We start from the raw sequence: 18,624 nt of genomic DNA on the forward strand, positions 1-18,624 counted from the left end.
TGATGTGATAATTGAAAATGATTGCTCCTGCACTGTCAGATTAAATACATGGCACACACTGGCCTCTAATTGGCTTCAGGCGGAGGTACACTGGAATGACACAGCTTCAAATGACTAACTATCCATCACCCCCGACGCACACACACTGTGTCTCGTTGAGCCCCCCCCAGTAAATAAAGCATATCAAAGTGGCTCATGAGTGGTTGGTTGGTGCCGTCTGAAATCTCCCAGAGTGCAGTTGAGTAATAAAGTGGATGTGAGGGAAGGAGTGGCACTGGAAGTGGGGCTGCTCACTGCTAATGGGAAACAGAGTTGCTTCTGTTGTAGGTTGTGGTGGGCAGAACAGGTTTTGATCATGGAGCCCTGGCTTTTTGGCTGCTAAACCGTTAGCGTTGCAGATTGCCTCTAATAAAAAAAAACAAGTTCAAAATCATCCCTGCGGACCCATGATTTGACATGACAAGTGAAGGGAACACGCCTCCCCACCTCCCTGTTGCCAGGAAATGTCTGCATGGTTTGGTATTTACAGCTCATAACTCACTCATTTTAAACAGAATCGTATGGATTCCCCCTTTGCTCCGTAACTTTAAAACACACATTGTGTTGAATGTAGCTCTGATCAGACTTGTATGTAATGGAAGGTTGCCTATTATTCTACACGGCTCAAAAGAAAGGCCTCTAAAACAAAGCTGAACAGATTGATTTGATTCACCTTTAAACAAATCAAAGGCAATCATTGTGTATACACTCTTCAGATCAGTGTGCTTCCCTACTCTTTGTATTGGTTTCTTGACTCATTGTTAAGTGGTGTAAGCCTCTCACAACGCAGGCTATTTGAGCAGCAACAGTAATGACTGTTTATTTCCTCCTTTAGGTCACTGCTGATTTCTGCAAGGGTTCACAGTGTAACCATAGAGACCGGCCACGTTGTGTACAGAAACTTGATTGCCTTGAATTCTGTTTGATTTCCCCACCACCTAATTTTTCTTGACTGGTGAGTCTTTTTTTTTTTTCTTCTGCTTTTGAAGGTACGAGGATGCCAGCAAGCAGTATGATTCAATACTGCAAGACGATCCCACCAATACGGTAAGAGAGGAAAAACACACACTTATTCTTATTTTGTTACAGTTGTGGTCCAAACTTTTTGGACAGCTTTAAATCTGCTGAAAAGCTTTGGTATTCGTGGTGTGAGTTTGCCTAGTTAAACTCTCCTTGGCCTTTTTGACCTCAACCACATTGCTGATCAGGCTCTCACACACACACACACATTACAGGAGTTTGAGGGAGCGGGAGATGGGGCAGTGGTTCATGGTCTTAGGCAGTGTTTGACATGTTGGGTGGAACTAGGGCCAAATAAAATTCCTGCTCTTTGAAGACTGTGATATATAGGTAGTTCTTAGACCCCCTCTGGGGTGAGCAGGACTGTGCTCCACTATTACGTCCTCCATTACTGTCAGGCGGCTTCAGGTTAGGGATGTTCATGAAAAAGCATTTTTACTTGGTCATGCTTATCAGTCTATAAGTACATTTTCATAACTTTAATGGTATTAAATAGGTACTTGTGTATTTTCGTTAGTCATGTATATTATTTATCACACACGCACAGCATATATAGCCTTGTTTGAGGAGCGGAATAGCCAATCACCTGTAAAACAGCGCGAGAGTAGCTCAAAAGCTGGTGCCGGAGTGAAACCAGGGAGATCGTTCAAGATTGACTTCGAAATTGGACGTCTATCCATGTCTTGCGGATGTCGGGAAATGTCTTCAAAACGGCCACTAGGGGCAGCAGTGAGCGCTATTACCTTGTCGTTTTTGGTTTTGCTAGGGCGTTGTAGACGGGGATGGGCGTAATCCCATGACTCTGGATCAGAAGGTTCTGTGTTGGATCCCAGTGGTGGACACTGTTTTTTTTATTATTTTTTTTGTTTGTGGACACTGTTTTTTTTTTTCTCGTTTTAACTCAATCCCAAACCTTAACCCTTACCTTAACCATTCGGAATGAGTGCCTAAACTTAATCCTTCTGATTTTGACGTTTGAAGAAATGGAACGATACAGAACAGCAGGAGCAACCCAAGGTGTCAAAAGCACTTAGAAATTTGACGTTTGGAGCAACTTCTAAATTTGATGTTTGGAGAAACGTGGATAAATGTCTAATTCTGCAGTGAGACTGCGAGACCTTGAGTGAAACATGCTTTTGTAAGCCCAGTTTTGATGGCTACGATTTAAAAAGAGGTAATATTTTTATTTATCTCAATCTCAACTGGTAATTAAAGCGCGCCTCCCTTTCGCCATTTAAGTGCATAGGCTATAGTCAACGGTAGGCAGGCTATCAGCGCGTCACCCACCACTTTGCAATGTTAGCTTGAGGCAGTATGATTGTTTGAAACCTGAACGTTTTACTTTACTTCCAATAATGAGGCAAGTCTTACCTTGCTTCAAAATAGCCTAGTAGCCAAAATCCATCCATAGAAACGTGGAGGCAATTATTTTGACTTCCTCATACTGTTAACCAGCATTTCTCTGCTGTTCTATTGGTTTTCATATCAACTTTCTTTCGTTGTCCAGAAGCCAGAGGCCATCCTAGTTGTGGCTATTAGAGTCCCCCTCGTTCTATGTTTCTAACTGAGATTTTTATCTGTCACATATGGAACCACTCGCATTAGGTGCGCTGTTTAGAACAGGGTTTTCCCGCAAATTGCATTTGAAAATTACGTTTTGTTAGCTGCTTCATTACAGGAGTTTCATGTTCAATAATAGGCTATAGCCTTTTGACTGAAAGACGATAGGTTTGCTATTGTTGCATGTTTCTCTTAATTAAAAATGTCAGTTCCTTGTATGCATGCATATAATTTTCTGTTAGTCACATCATTTTACTGTCTGGATTTTTTTTTACCGGTTAATGAGGGTTGGTTAGTCGGCAGCAAAATTGATCGAAATGTGCATCCCTTCTTCAGGTGTAAAGCCCAGCGTTCACTTCTAAACAGTAGAAACAGATACAAGAAGCCTTTGACTTTTACTCAAGTTCTTGTTATATTAAATCTTAGGCCCATGCATAATGCACTGTGAGATTTGTAGAGCGTCTGGCCTCTGACAAGGCTGCTACTTTACCACTATCTTGATCGCCACTTGCTGTATCAGTTCTATCCACATGTTGTCTTTTGAGTGTCATCTGTATAACTGTATCTGCCAATTAGTCTGCATTATCACAGTGATGTAGCAAAACAGTTTTTCCCACAAAACAATTCCAACAAATGCAACCCTATGGTTTACACAGCAGTTAACCATTTGAGTCCGTCAGATTATAAGTGGGTATAGCCTTTAGATATACACTATTGCTTTAACTTCCATACTTTAAGTTCCATACAATCTTCTCTCAATTTATATTGAATTTCAGCTGAATGACTTGCAAGACCATGTCTATCCAGTGTTCTGCCAATCCCCCACCACCAACCCAAAACGCATTGTACCTGCTGTTAATTGTTTCCATAAGGACATGTGGCCACGCAAGAAAATACATGTTTTAAAGTTTTTCAAAAGAAACCATGACCTTATTTGTTTTGGCAGTCCTCCTGTAGACGTTCAACAAGTTTCTGTGTTGCCCTGACACATGAACTTGCTTAGATATATGAAACATTTTCTCCTGGCTGGCAAAGTGTGAGAGACGAAGCGTAAACATTTGTTCTTTGGACACCATGTGAGGATTCTGCACCTCACCGACTGTCTGTTTCAAACAAACGGACGCCTTGCTGACAAAATCAATAAACTTGGGTATACTCTGATGCAGTCACCTCCCCTTCTTTCTGGTGTGGAAGAATTGCCTCCTCATCTCTATGGATTCCCTGTAGTGTAACTGTCTGCTCCCCCTCGTTCAGACCCCTTTTCACCTTCTTCACTTTGTCATTTACCGTCATTTATTTTTATTTTACTCGCTGTTTCTGTTGGACCAAACCAGTCACTCTATTCGTTCTTCTATTAAAATGAGAGATCTATTTGTTTTACACAGGTTAGATCCACCATGTCCTATTTCAATTATAAGCACATTAAATACTCTGTCATGGAAGACAATACATGTGGTGGGAAGGGAAGAGCAAGTTAGTTTGTATAGGCTGTGATGCCTCCTGAGAAACTGCTTTTGGTCGTCAAGTTGCCAGTGCAGGCACTTCCACAACCTCAGCAATAAATATACTGAACAAAAATATAAACGCAACATGGTTTCATGAGTTGAAATAAAACATCCCAGAAGTTTTCCATATGCACAAAAAGCTTATTTCTCTCCAATTTGTTTACATCCCTGTTAGTGAGCATTTCTCCATTGCCAAGATAATCCATCCACCTGACAGGTGTGGCATATCAAGAAGCTGGTTAAAGAGCATGATCATTACACAGGTGCACCTTGTGCTGGGGACAATAAAAGGCAACTCTACAATGTGCAGTTTTGTCACACAACACAATGCCACAGATGTCTCAAGTTTTGAGGGAGTGTGCAATTGGCATGCTGACTGCAGGAATGTCCACCAAAGCTGTTGCCAGATAATTGAATGTTCATTTCTCTACCATAAGCTGGCAGTTTGTCCAACTGGCATCACAACCGTAGACCACTTGTAACCACGCCAGCCCAGGACCTCCACATCCGGCTTCTTCACTTGCGGGATCATCTAAGAACAGCCACCCGGACAGCTGATGAAACTGAGGAGTATTTCTGTCTGTAATAAAGCCCTTTTGTGGGGAAAAACCCATTCTGATTGGCTGGGCCTGGCTCTCCAGTGGGTGGGCCTGGCTCCCAAGTGGGTGGGCCTATGCCCTCCCAGTTATGTCAAATCCATAGATTAGGGCCTAATGAATCTATTTCAATTGACTGATTTCCTTATAACTGTAATTCAGTAACATCTTTGAAATTGTTGCATGTTGCGTTTTATATATTTGTTCAGTATAGATAATTAACATGAGTGAATCACCAATAGGGTCTGAAGTCTTGGAAATGGTTTTGTTCACTGGCTTTAAAGAACAAAAAGTCAGGTGTTTGTCCAAGGTGTTCAATCGCGGTGGATTGCCCAGCCTACATTTTTTGCCAAACTCGTCTCTGGCGAACTCCAATCCACCAGTGTCTGTGACAGGTGGAAGAGAGATTTCAGTGTGTTTCCAACATCTGGTTTATATTCACAAAAAGTAGTTTCCATAATGATAGCTAGATTTAATCTTTCAAGCTGACTTTAGATAGTTGATTTCCAGTTGGAAAACACTGAACTCTTTTAAAGGGACACTTCAGGATTTTGGCAATGAAGCCCTTTATCTACTTCCCCAGTCAGATTAACTAATGGATACCATTTTTATGTACCTTTTAACAGATCTCTCACCCATTAGCTAGCTTGCATTAGCATTGATAGTTCTGTCAATTAGCCTACTTGTGCTTAGTTTTTAGCGCCATTTGCTGTATTTGAGTATTATGGCTGCAAACTGAACTAGGGCTCGGCGGTAAACTGTAAAAGACAGTGCCTTGCAAAAGTATTCATTCCCCTTGGCGTTTTTCCTATTTTGTTGCTTTACAACCTGTAATTTAAATGGATTTTAATTTGGATTTCATGTAATGGACATACACAAAATAGTCCAAATTGGTGAAGTGAAATGAAAAAAATAACTTGTTTAAAAAATAAAGAAATAACGGAAAAGTGGTGCGTGCATATGTATTCACCCCCTTTGCTATGAAGCTCTAAATAAGATCTGGTGCAAACAATTACCTTCAGAACTTTGAACATCCCAATGAGCACCATTAAATCCATTATAAGCTGGGCTTTACGGAAGAGTGGCCAGAAAAAAGCCATTGCTTAAAGAACAAAATAAGCAAACACGTTTGGTGTTTGCCAAAAGGCATATGGGAGACTCCCCAAACATATGGAAGAAGGTACTCAGGTCAGATGAGACTAAATTTGAGCTTTTTGGCCATCAAGGAAAACGCTATGTCTGGCGCAAACCCAACACCTCTCATCACCCCAAGAACACCATCCCCACAATGAAGCATGGTGGTGGCAGCATCATATTTATGCACGCTCAAGTTTTCTTATTTTTTTTCTTATTATTTCTAGTTTGTTTCACAATAAAAAATATGTTATCTTCAAAGTGGTAGGCATGTTGTGTAAATCAAATGATACATATCTAGCAGGCAAACATTTAGTTGTGAATTCCATACTGTAACTAGATCACCTGGCGCGTGCTGCACATCAGTGAGTGACTCACAAGGCTCCGGTCTCTCGTCGTTGTGTGCTTGTAAACAAACACCACGTGACTGGGGACTACCGGTAAGCTTCATAATGAAGAATGATGTGGCAGGTGAAATGAAGAACGCAATCTTCTTTTTCTCCTAACGTATTACACAAATTGACTGCAGGTATTTACTTAAAAAGTAACTACAAATATTCAAATGTGTAAATAAAAAAAAACGTTAAATAAATAGTCTTGACGGTATTGAAAAACCATCCCGTGGCCATTTCCAAATACCCCGGTATACGGTATATACGCTAAATACCGCCCATGCCTATGCACGACCCATAAAGCATATTTAGAACTTGTATTATTCAGAAACATAAAATACTGGCATACCGTCAAAAATGTGAAAAATATGATATTTTGGCCATATCGCCCAGCCCTAAACTGAACTTGGAAGGGCAGAGAGTAAAATCAGCCTTCGCAAAGGACAATGTTTTAGGCAGACTTCGCTGAAAGTCTACCGGGTTCGGAATTATCAAAGGCTTTCTAGGAGCTCTTCCTATGACACGTAATAGTTTACTTTAATGGATAAACTAGTTCAAATATGCATTGCCCTCTTCATTCTTTGGGTAGTGAGATCTTCACCAATGGGAAATGGGAGGTGCCTTGGGAATGGTGGGTACTAGTACTCACCAGACAATCAGAGCAACACCCAGGCGATGTCCTGGGATGGGATCACTCCGTTTCCTGATCTCCAAAGGTTGGGTGGATGTCACCCGGAACACCAGCGCCCTCTCGGTTAAACCTGAGGGCGGGAATGGAAACAGGTCCTCACTGTCCCCTGCCAACCCATCCTGGCTGGTGAGGGTGTGGATGGGGGCTGACATCATTTAGGTCACCTGTCTTTACATTTTACATTTTAGTCATTTAGCAGACACTCTTATCCAGAACGACTTAGTTAGTGAGTGCATACATTTTTCATACTGGCCCCCCATGGGATTGGAACCCACAACCCTGGCGTTGCAAGCGCCATGCTCTACCAACTGAGCTACAGGAGGATCTCCTCTGATCCCAGTCCAGCATGTTCTCTAACATGTTCTGTACAATGAGGGAGGGGATGGAGCTCAAAGAAATGGCGGAAAATTGGCGTTCACAGCAAGGACTTGTGAGGCATCCCAGCATGCCGAGCTGGAGATTGGAAACTGAGCTGTTGTAATTACAGGCTGTGGAATAGATGTGGTACCCATTAACCAAAATTGTTGAATCATCAGAAATTGCTCAAGGTTTCTCTGCCATGGCGGTGTCCAAAGAATGTGTCGAACTCTTAGCCCTTCCAATACCTACAGCAATGATCTGGCGAAATTCTCGTCTGCTTGCGTAAATGCATTTTTGTGCTTTGCTCGTCTTTTTTTCTTTTTCTCTGAGAACTTTGGCTAAAAGGCTATAGCCTAGTGTCTGTCTACCACATTTTCATACAAAAGGTAACTTCATTAATTATTCATTTGGAGTCCAAATGACACTGTGGATGATTCATCTGATATATGGAATTCCGACCCTCATTTCATAATTGGTGTGTAGAAACACCGCTAGTATTTATTGAGAAAGCAATTGAGGTCGCTGAGAATCCCTTACTGAGGTTGGCCTAGAATTGTATGCAATTAGAGTGTAGGACAAGATAGTTTTTACAGAGGTCATGATGCGCTCAGATTTCTACTGAGCTGAAACTAGATCCTGTTGAAATGGAAAATATTGGCTCTTTGCAACCTTTATTTAGGCACTATTTAGACAATGCTTCTGGATTTGATATCTGGATGCCTTCGTAGACTTTGATTCCAAGTAATACATGTACAACTCCCTCAGCTCTTAGGCATTTGAAACATCTGTAATATTTTTTTAAATGTTTTACTGTACACCAATGTTTTACTCTGAATGTTTTAGTGTCGTTGTTGCTTTTAATGCAATAATACCTTCATCTACTAGCAATGTGCCGCTGTTGTGAAACAGCATCGTTCTCTGTATTCTTCTCTCTCGCCTTCATCTCCTCCCTCCATCCCCTCCATTCTCGACCCCTCCATCTCTCCCTCCATGTATGTTAAATAACATTATTATAACATAGGCTATCTAGGTGTCCAGTGTAGTCCTCACAGTCAGAGCCTGTGTTGTGGTGAGTCCTTCTCAGCGAGAGCCAGGGGTGATTCAAACAATCCAGTGCTCCACTCGGAGTGCTCCTCGAGAACCCTAATTAAAAAAGAATCATGACAACGGCGGGATTATCCCTGCTGCCAGGTTCTTCTGGATCATTAGTTTGGAGAGGGGGAGAGAGCAAGCGGAGGAGCGGTTTGGGAGAGCTCCGCATTTAATAAAGTTCCGTGTGACTCCTTCGGGGCTACCAACTTCCATATGTTCTGAGTGAGCCCCAAGTGGTTCTTTATCAGGAAAAAAGGACTGGGAAAGAAAGAGAGGAAGGGGGGAAGAGAGGGGTGTGGGGTAGGCCTACAATTGCAAGATCCACACTGAAATTTGGTGTTCTGACATATTTTTGGTATCGGACAGGGAAAATCCATATGTTAGCAATTTGGTTAGAAGTGAGTATAAATTCCTTAATCTCACATAGCATCAAGCCCCAGTAGAATATTGTCCATGTAGAATAGTGTGATCTTTTGAGGAGATATGTGTTTTATGGGCAGAGGGGGGAGAGAAGAAGAAATATGGTTGGTGTGACCCCCCCCCCCCCCCCAATAATACAGGTCAAGAATAATCTAGATATTTATAAAAAATCGCTGACTTTAGGTTAGTGTGTGTCTGTGTGTGTTGTGAGAGTAAGCACCATAGCCAGGCTGTAGTGCAGGTCCCTGTCCCAGGGTGATGGATAAGTGGATTTATTGTGACGGCGGTGTCAGTGGATTCCCAGATTTATGGCCGCTCAGACGTGACTCATGCACAGCCCTCAATGGCTTTGGTTATGAGTGTGGGAGAAAGGAAGCCCCACTCAATCAAATGCCAGTCCATAAATAAAATGGGCCATGGCAGGCAGGGCAGCACAATTCTAATGGCAACAGCAGCCCGTACAGCAGGTACTCACACACACACACACACACACACACACACACACACACCAAAACGCCGCCTGGAAAAGTCAGAGGAGCGGGCGTAATACTTTCTGATTCAGATTGATGAGAATCTAATCCACCTTAAGGTCACTTCAACATCCAAAAAAGGCAATTGGAGGCTGGTGTAAGTTAGCTAGGTTTCAGAAGCTCATTCTGAATGCGCTGGCCGTTGGGTTTGGGGTAAGGCAATGTTTTTCCCACTTAGATGGGGATGACTCACCACTTTATCTCAGCCTCTAAGCTCACACACGCCGACTCTCAAACGTTGACTCATGATTTGTGTTCTTCCTTCCACAGATATAGCCTAGCTAACCATTACGCGATGCTGGCACATCAATTTAAAGTTGCCCCATAACAATATCAATAATAGTCGCCTTAAAAGGGACATCAGCATTTTAAGTAACGAGGCTTCTCACCGCTGTGGAAGAACTGTAACAGAAAAGTGCTCAGTAAGGCTGGTTCATGCAGTCAATATCTCTCTCCTAAATGAAGATATCACTTAACTGAAATGAAATGATTTGGTACTGAACATCACCACATCACATCAATGCTGTTGGCTGATGATTCCGTAGAGAAAATGTAAAATCCTGATTCCCTCCACTCCCAATAGACTTGGCGTTCTGTGAACTCATGGTCCCTATCCCCAGGGGGATCGGCCAGGAGCAGAGGCGGGTAGCTTTGACCAACATCCCAAACCCCACCACCTCCCCAATTTCCACCTGAGCACAGTTCCCAGACTCATTTAACACATACCCTCCTCCTTTCTTTCCTCTCCCTTTTATTAGTGTGAGCACTGAGGAGAACCCCTCTCCTCGGACAAACACTTGAGGAGCTAAGACCTTACTAATCCTCTGTTGATGCTGATCTCCACAGGCGGCGAGGAAGAGGAAGATCTCCATTCTGAAGGCCCAGGGGAAGAGTGCCGAGGCCATTCGCGAGCTCAACGAGTATCTGGAGCAGTGAGTAGTGTTTTACAAGGGGATTTGGACGACCTCCTCCTCATCCGCACCTCCCCTGGTCTTTTTAATTAAAAGGGGGTTTGCATTCGATTTGAGCCGGGCTGGGCCACAACCTGTCCATGAGACCCCCCCAACCCTGCTCAACCCCCCATCTTGGGAGCTCTGCCTGTCTGCCCTGTCCGTCTATGTTAGCCTAGTTATATAATGCCATGATTTGGATTGATTTGAAACGTTGAGATTTCAGCTGTTGTACTATACATTAGAGAGGTTATTGTTGATGATCCTCAATGGGAGACTCCCTAAATTTCTCACTGTTTTTACAGGTTCGTCGGGGACCAGGAAGCGTGGCACGAGCTGTCGGAACTCTACATCAACGAGCATGAGTAATCATCGCATTTCTTTATCACATTAATTTAACTCATTATTACATTTTAGTCATTTAGCAGACTCTCTTATCCAGAGCGACTTACAGTTAGTGAGTGCATACATTATTTTATTTTTTTCATACTGGCCCCCCGTGGGAATCGAACCCACAACCCTAGCGTTGCAAATGCCATGCTCTACCAACTGAGCTACATCCCTGCTGGCCATTCCCTCCCCTACCCTGGACGGCCAATTGTGCGCCGCCCCATGGGTCTCCCGGTCGCGGCCGGCTACGACAGAGCCTGGATTCGAACCAGGATCTCTAGTGCCTTAGACCACTGCGCCATTCGGTGCCCACATTATCCTACGTCACTTGTGATTAATTTACCCACATTGTTTTTACTGACTTATTCCAGTGGTGAGTGCTGTGCCAGCAGTGTGTCAGCACTCCCTGGTGTCAAGACCTGGAGGCGGCACCTTATCATATCTCCCAGGGGCATCTGTCAGCTTCTAACAGACTCAGGGGGGTGAGACAGAGTGGGGAGTGTCTGTAAGCAGTAACTCCTCTCCTCTCCCAGTCTCGGTGGCTGAACTGACGGCTTGATCCCAGAGGGGATGTATTAGGATGGGCACAATGGAGAGGGGCGGTGAAATGCCTAACTCAGCCAGGGGTCTGCTTTGAGCCCCTGTCTTTGTTTGTCACATGGAGAGGAGGGTAATAGGATTTAGTCCCTAAGCCCCCCACTCATACGTATGGGGGGTAAGACAACCTCCTACTGATATCTCTGTTGCCAGGGGTAATTGTCAGCCTCCCAAGACAAGAGCATTGCAAAAAATGTTTTTGTTTTGTTTGTGTCACTTTTTGTCCCTCATTAATTGTCTTGGGGGCTTAGGAGTCAGGGAAGCAGCCGTCTTTCACGGAGGTGTGTGTGTATGTGTGTGGTTGTGTGAGCAGCACACCGGCTCTGCGGTCACCCTGGCAAGAGGGCAGTGTCTGCAGGAATGTTTAGCGTAGTGAGAGGGCTGCTTATTGGATATTTCATGTTTTTGTCCCGAGTGGCTTTATTGCTGTAGTAGCGGGAGGAAATCCAGGGGTGAGCGGATTATCTCCCAGCTTAGCCCAACTTTTCTAATATCACCCTATTCACTCCCCGAGCCCCTTATCTACAGGCGTGTCAATTTCTTTTCTCTTTTCTGTATTTTGGGTTACAAACGCCCTTTTTCCCCCTCCCATCCTCTTCCGGACAGCATGTCATTATCGCCTTTCTTTTCCACAGAGAGAGAGAGAGGGAGGGAGAGTGGCTGCAGAGAGATTCCCAGGAGAAGTTGGTGGCACTTTCTTTCCAGAGCCAGAAAAAACCGAGGCTGATGGGGAAGTGAGGAAGAGAAATAAACGATTCCGCCCTCACTGTGTAGCGCCCCGCAAGCTAAAAATATACAAATCGCTCACGGATTCTCGCCTGCCATTGTTACATGGCTCTACAGGCATCAGTGTTCAAACATTATGACAGTAATTAATAGCCTAACACAGTGGAAACTTTTTTTGAATAATCCTCATACCGCTGAGTGATATTCGGACGTTACTGAGATTGCGCCTTTTTGTTATTGTTGCGTTGAACCGTTGAGATGCTTCGACTCATTGAGAATCATCTGAGCTTTTAGTGCTGTTGAAGTAGTCTTTATTGAACTACTGTCTATCGGTTCAGATTGGCCTGGTCATCCGACAGAGCATGATGACTTTCTGTGGTCAGTTTGCACAGTCTAATGGCGGAATCTTGATCCGTTTGCCCAGTCTAGTTGGGGAAAAACTTTGGGCTGGAATTCAGTCAAAATGTGGTATTACAATTGGTAGCACCAAAAACCAACCGTTGTCTGGTTTGGTGTTCAAAGAAAACAAAGCAATTGTGTGAGTCATCCGAACAGTGCTACCACCCCGAGCTAGCACCGTGGTCTCTGAGCCCAGGCTTAGGGAGTTGGAGCTGAGTGGTGGTATTGATGGTCGGAGGGTGGAGATTGGAGGGTGCGGTACTGCAGTCAGCCAGGCCTCTGCCTGTTAATGGAGGCTGCCTCTCCTCTCTCCTCTCCGCTGCAGGCCGGGGCCACTGCAGGAGCACATCTGAAAGTCTTTATGGGGAGGAAGTGGTAATTGTAAGCGGCCCCCCAACCTTCCAAATACCCTGATCTCTCTCGCTCTTTCTTTCTCTCTCTCTTCCCCCCCCCCCCCCCCCCCCAGTTTCTCTCCCTCTCATTCCAACTCGCCCCTCGCTCTCCCCCACCACTCTCATGGTGTGGCTCTCTTTGAAGTCCTTTAAACTGACTCTAAATGGGCCGATAGTCTCTTCATGTCGTGCGAGGCAGCATTTGGGCCTGTGTTCCCGCCAAAACACCCAACTTGCGTCAGCGTTTTGTTTCACTCCTCTCTCCCTCGCTGGCAGTGAAATGGCTACAGATTAGCATCCATATCTTGCGTAATTTAGGATCCCTCAAGCACCATTTTGGTTTTTCTGCGCATTTCCAAGCGCTGATACAGCATATGCTGGATCACGTACAGTCTCTCTACACTAGAATTGAATTCAGTTTTTTTGTGTGTTTTGTCCGATTTGGTTTAATAGCCCTGTTTTAGTGTTCTGGGGTCATATGGTTTATGTAGTCTGTCAAGGCGTGGGAATTGTGTGTGTGTGTGTGTGTGGACTTTGTAATTCTGACTGTGTGCGTCTGAGTGATAAACTTGCCTTCCCTTGGACGGGTCCCCTGAAGGGGAAACTGTGTATTAGATGTGGAATGGCTGCAGATTAGCGTGAGGTCAACAGCTCAGCAGTCTGAGAAGTGATCTCATTTGAGTAGGGCACAGTGTGCCAGTTCCTACTGTAGCGCTGACCTCAGGAAGGTATTTAACTACACATTACCAGAGTGAAAAACACATCCCCAGACAGACAGATTGATCCTGTTTGTCTGGAGACCCCCGCTCTTCTCCTTTTCAATGTTCCACTTTCCAAAACGGAAGAGTTTCGCCAATATAGACATAACCACATAGGCCACCAGATCCCCTTAGTCTGCAAATAAACGTAGTTTGTTGGATGCATCTTCCTAGATCCAAACTTGCCAAAATGGGACAGTAAACCAAGGCAGCAATAGAACTTTCTGCAGAACAAATGTACACTCTCGGATTGGAATGGGTAGACTACATCACAGATGAAATAGAGCACATTTCCCCCCTTACTATTTTAAAGCTGAAAGATTAAATGTCCATCGCTAGTAGTCATCAATCTATTCATTGTTCCCTTGTTTCCACAGCTATGGAAAAGCAGCTTTCTGTCTGGAGGAGCTGATGATGACCAACCCTCACAATCACTTGTACTGTGAGCAGTACGCTGAGGTAGGTATGACTCTCTGCATGTCCGTCATCAAGCGGCCTAACTATGGAATAATGTTTCCCCCAGCCCTCTACGTGAATGGAGGAGCCGGCCGCTGCACTTAACGTCAGTGGGAATACACGCTCATGAATGTCGAAATGTTTACATGGCTTGTCATGTCGTGCTTATTCAGATGCCATGTAGGCATTGCGTAAGCCCCCCTCAAATTTTAATGCCTTGTCTCATAGGTGAAGTACACCCAGGGGGGGCTGGAAAACCTGGAGCTGTCCAGAAAATATTTTGCCCAGGCTCTGAAGCTGAACAACAGAAACATGAGGGCCTTGTTCGGTCTGTATATGGTGAGTTCAAACGTCTAACCGTCGCATGAGGAAAGGAGCGAGGGAGGGGGTGAAAGAGCAACAACTCATCCCTTTTCTCCTGTGGTTTGTCAAAATGTGCAGGCCTGCTACTGGCTTTGTGTAGTGACCACAGAGCCCAGCTTTCAGACAGGTCAGGTCAATGCTGACTCAGTGGGTAAACCCCCCGGCTTGGAAAAGTCTGCCCCTTCAAGCTCTCTATTTTGGTGATATTATCCCTCTAGGCTTTTGTACGGGACCTTTTTCATGTTTAGGACCAAAATGACTAAAATAAATAAGAGCAGTGGCAGTACGAAAAGGGGAAAGAGAGGGCCACTGCCTCTCTCTGTCGCAGGCAGCCCCCAGCCCCGGCCCAGGTTAACGTTTTGATTTTGTCTGCGCCAAATGCCCCCCTTTCATCTGCATATTTATTTAAACAGGAAGTTGTCCATTAGCACCAATGCATCATATGTAAGTGAGTCCTGACATAAGAACACAAACGGAGAGTGCAGGAATAAGGGTGGGTGGATGGCCAGAGCAGAGAGAAGCAGCGACACAGGCCTTCCAGTGTTTCCTCTCACAGGGGTTCAGGCAGTCAAAACATCTCATACACGGAAAGGGGCACAACCACTGGATCCGTTCATGGTCTTTGAAGGGATATCTTCACTTTTATAGACTAACCTTTATTTTTCTAAAAGTAGTCTATGGGGTTAAAATTAGCTAACGTTAGCAGTGGCTATTTAAACAAATTCAAACCGTAGGTGACTGTCTCTCCTTGCCCATAGACTACTTTCAGGGTAAATGGAAAAAGGAGTCGGGAGAGGCGAAGGTCGAGGGCCATGCGTCCTCCGAAACACGACCCCGCCAAGCCGCACTGCTTCTTGACACACTGCTCGCTTAACCCGGAACCCAGCCGCACCCATGTGTCGGAGGAAACACCGTACAGCTGGTGACCGAAGTCAGCATGCATGCGCCCGGCCGCCACAAGGAGTCGCTAGAGCGCGATGGGACATCCCGGCCGGCCAAACCCTTCCCTAACCTGGACGACGCTGAGCCAATTGTGCGCCGCCTCATGGGTCTCCCGGTCGCGGCCTGCTGCGACACAAACCGGGATCGATCCCAGATCTGTAGTGACGCCTCGCAGTGCCTTAGATCGCTGCGCCACTCGGGAGGCCGTAATTATCTTTTTATGCACTTTTCTCTCTACACATTGATAAGAGCGATTGATAAGCGCTAGGTAAATGAGTAAGCCGTTTGGATAAGGGGATTGTAAATATACAGTGGGTGAAAAAAAGTATTTAGTCAGCCACCAATTGTGCAAGTTCTCCCACTTAAAAAGATGAGAGGCCTGTAATTTTCATCATAGGTACACGTCAACTATGACAGACAAAATGAGAGAATTTTTTCCAGAAAATCACATTGTAGGATTTTTTATGAATTTATTTGCAAATTATGGTGGAAAATAAGTATTTGGTGAATAACAAAAGTTTCTCAATACTTTGTTATATACCCTTTGTTGGCAATGACACAGGTCAAACGTTTTCTGTAAGTCTTCAAGGTTTTCACACACTGTTGCTGGTATTTTGGCCCATTCCTCCATGCAGATCTCCTCTAGAGCAGTGATGTTTTGGGGCTGTCGCTGGGCAACACAGACTTTCAACTCCCTCCAAAGATTTTCTATGGGGTTGAGATCTGGAGACTGGCTAGGCCACTCCAGGACCTTGAAATGCTTCTTACGAAGCCACTCCTTCGTTGCCCGGGCGGTGTGTTTGGGATCATTGTCATGCTGAAAGACCCAGCCACGTTTCATCTTCAATGCCCTTGCTGATGGAAGGAGGTTTTCACTCAAAATCTCACGATACATGGCCCCATTCATTCTTTCCTTTACACGGATCAGTCGTCCTGGTCCCTTTGCAGAAAAACAGCCCCAAAGCATGATGTTTCCACCCCCATGCTTCACAGTAGGTATGGTGTTCTTTGGATGCAACTCAGCATTCTTTGTCCTCCAAACACGACGAGTTGAGTTTTTACCAAAAAGTTATATTTTGGTTTCATCTGACCATATGACATTCTCCCAATCCTCTTCTGGATCATCCAAATGCACTCTAGCAAACTTCAGACGGGCCTGGACATGTACTGGCTTAAGCAGGGGGACACATCTGGCACTGCAGGATTTGAGTCCCTGGCGGCGTAGTGTGTTACTGATGGTAGGCTTTGTTACTTTGGTCCCAGCTCTCTGCAGGTCATTCACTAGGTCCCCCCGTGTGGTTCTGGGATTTTTGCTCACCGTTCTTGTGATCATTTTGACCCCACGGGGTGAGATCTTGCGTGGAACCCCAGATCGAGGGAGATTATCAGTGGTCTTGTATGTCTTCCATTTCCTAATAATTGCTCCCACAGTTGATTTCTTCATACCAAGCTGCTTACCTATTGCAGATTCAGACTTTCCAGCCTGGTGCAGGTCTACAATTTTGTTTCTGGTGTCCTTTGACAGCTCTTTGGTCTTGGCCATAGTGGAGTTTGGAGTGTGACTGTTTGAGGTTGTGGACAGGTGTCTTTTATACTGATAACAAGTTCAAACAGGTGCCATTAATACAGGTAACGAGTGGAGGACAGAGGAGCCTCTTAAAGAAGAAGTTACAGGTCTGTGAGAGCCAGAAATCTTGCTTGTTTGTAGGTGACCAAATACTTATTTTCCACCATAATTTGCAAATAAATTCATTAAAAATCCTACAATGTGATTTTCTGGATTTTCTTTTCTCAATATCTGTCATAGTTGACGTGTACCTATGATGAATATTACAGGCCTCTCATCTTTTTAAGTGGGAGAACTTGCACAATTGGTGGCTGACTAAATACTTTTTTCCCTCACTGTAAATGACAATTGAGTTAGATCTATTTCACCATGCCACCGTCAGTTATACCTACATACATTTAGAACTGTCACTTAAGTGTTCCTTTCCTTACATTTTGCATCATTCCATTACATAGTTAGTTTACCTTTCTTTCCTCTTTCAGATTTGTGTGGTTGTTCCTGAGGATCGCTAGCAATGGTGGATCATATTAGGCTAACGTATTACAAGTTGTGCAATCGTTTGCGACATGTAGCCTATTTGAATCATTATGGAACGCAGACCATACATAGCAGTTTAAACCTGGAGCCTGGCGCACGGTTCACAACGACTGGACTGTTCTCATCACAGTTCCAGGATCAGGGTAGACTTATTGACTACTGTTCAACCCCTACTGTACACTTACCTTCCAATACTTCATGGATTGAACAATTTGATTGTCAGCTTTCAGGATGAATCGAACCACTGTATTTTTGATTCACCAATATATTTTGTGCGTATAGGCTCTCCAAACCTGTTTTTTTTTATTATTATACATAAATACTTTCCTAAGCGTAGATAATATACAAGATCAGAGGTTTTTTTTTATCTTGCAATTGGTGCTGAAAAGGAGACAAATATGCATGTATTTAGGCCTACAAGGCTTAGTTTCACTGATCCCTATTCTGAACCGTTCTCTCCATATATTTTAGTGAGTCAAATTGAAGGTACACCAAATTAAAAGGGATGGCTTTAGATACATGTACTGAAAACCCTATTGATTGAAAACTCCACGAGAAAATCTGTTGGCCAGCAAGTGGGAGGGTTTTCAGTGGTTGAATTAAGTGTATTCAGTGCACGCAAGGGAACCACGCCTGCAAAGCCCGTTACGCACCTGCATAAGGTAAGTCGGAATACCAACTACTGAGAAGTGTGTAGGAAAGGCATACGTAGTTACATAGAGGACTTTATGTTGCTCTGTCAAATCATCCACTGCCACTTGTATTTTGGCCTAACGCTGGTTTCAGGTTTAAATTCATAAAAAGTGTGTCCATGAGCTCCAGAGTTGAAATCCTTGACAAGTGCATGTTAGTTCCTGACATGGGATTGTGCCAAGGCAATGACTTTCTGACCATTTCATCTGATTCTGGTTGACAGTGAAGCTTCATGAACACCAACGAAGGGCAGCTCCTCACCGAAGAGCTATTTGATTGGTTCTGTTTAGTCGTTCAGAGCACCTGGTACAGCTTAGTCGTTGGTAGTCGTGACCGCTGTGAGGTTAGTTAGTGTTAGTCAGTGCCGTGTCACCGCACTAGCGGGGATCCTCTCTCACGGAGGACGACGACATTCTGGGGTAGTCTGTCGGAGCTGACATCATAAGCCGGAGGTTATGAAGAAGAAAATGAAAAATGCTTACCGAAATCCAGAAGCAAAAGCGTTTTAAAGAAAA

The 18,624-nt window shown here is 44.3% G+C and overlaps 1 protein-coding gene across 1 annotated transcript in view; it reads left to right on the forward strand.

Annotated features, from left to right (window-relative positions):
* Nucleotides 1-18,624, forward strand: part of LOC311122458 (ER membrane protein complex subunit 2) — an 81,017-nt gene that overhangs the window by 49,119 nt on the left and 13,274 nt on the right. The window contains exons 5-9 of the mRNA XM_084158066.1: nt 1,029-1,086; nt 10,186-10,271; nt 10,595-10,654; nt 13,929-14,010; nt 14,236-14,346. Coding sequence (XP_084014192.1) covers nt 1,029-1,086; nt 10,186-10,271; nt 10,595-10,654; nt 13,929-14,010; nt 14,236-14,346 — 397 coding nt within the window. The remainder of the gene's footprint in view (nt 1-1,028; nt 1,087-10,185; nt 10,272-10,594; nt 10,655-13,928; nt 14,011-14,235; nt 14,347-18,624) is intronic.

This window comes from Coregonus lavaretus (genome assembly GCF_964263955.1).
Source record: "Coregonus lavaretus genome assembly, chromosome: 3".
NCBI classification, from domain to species: Eukaryota; Metazoa; Chordata; class Actinopteri; order Salmoniformes; family Salmonidae; genus Coregonus; species Coregonus lavaretus.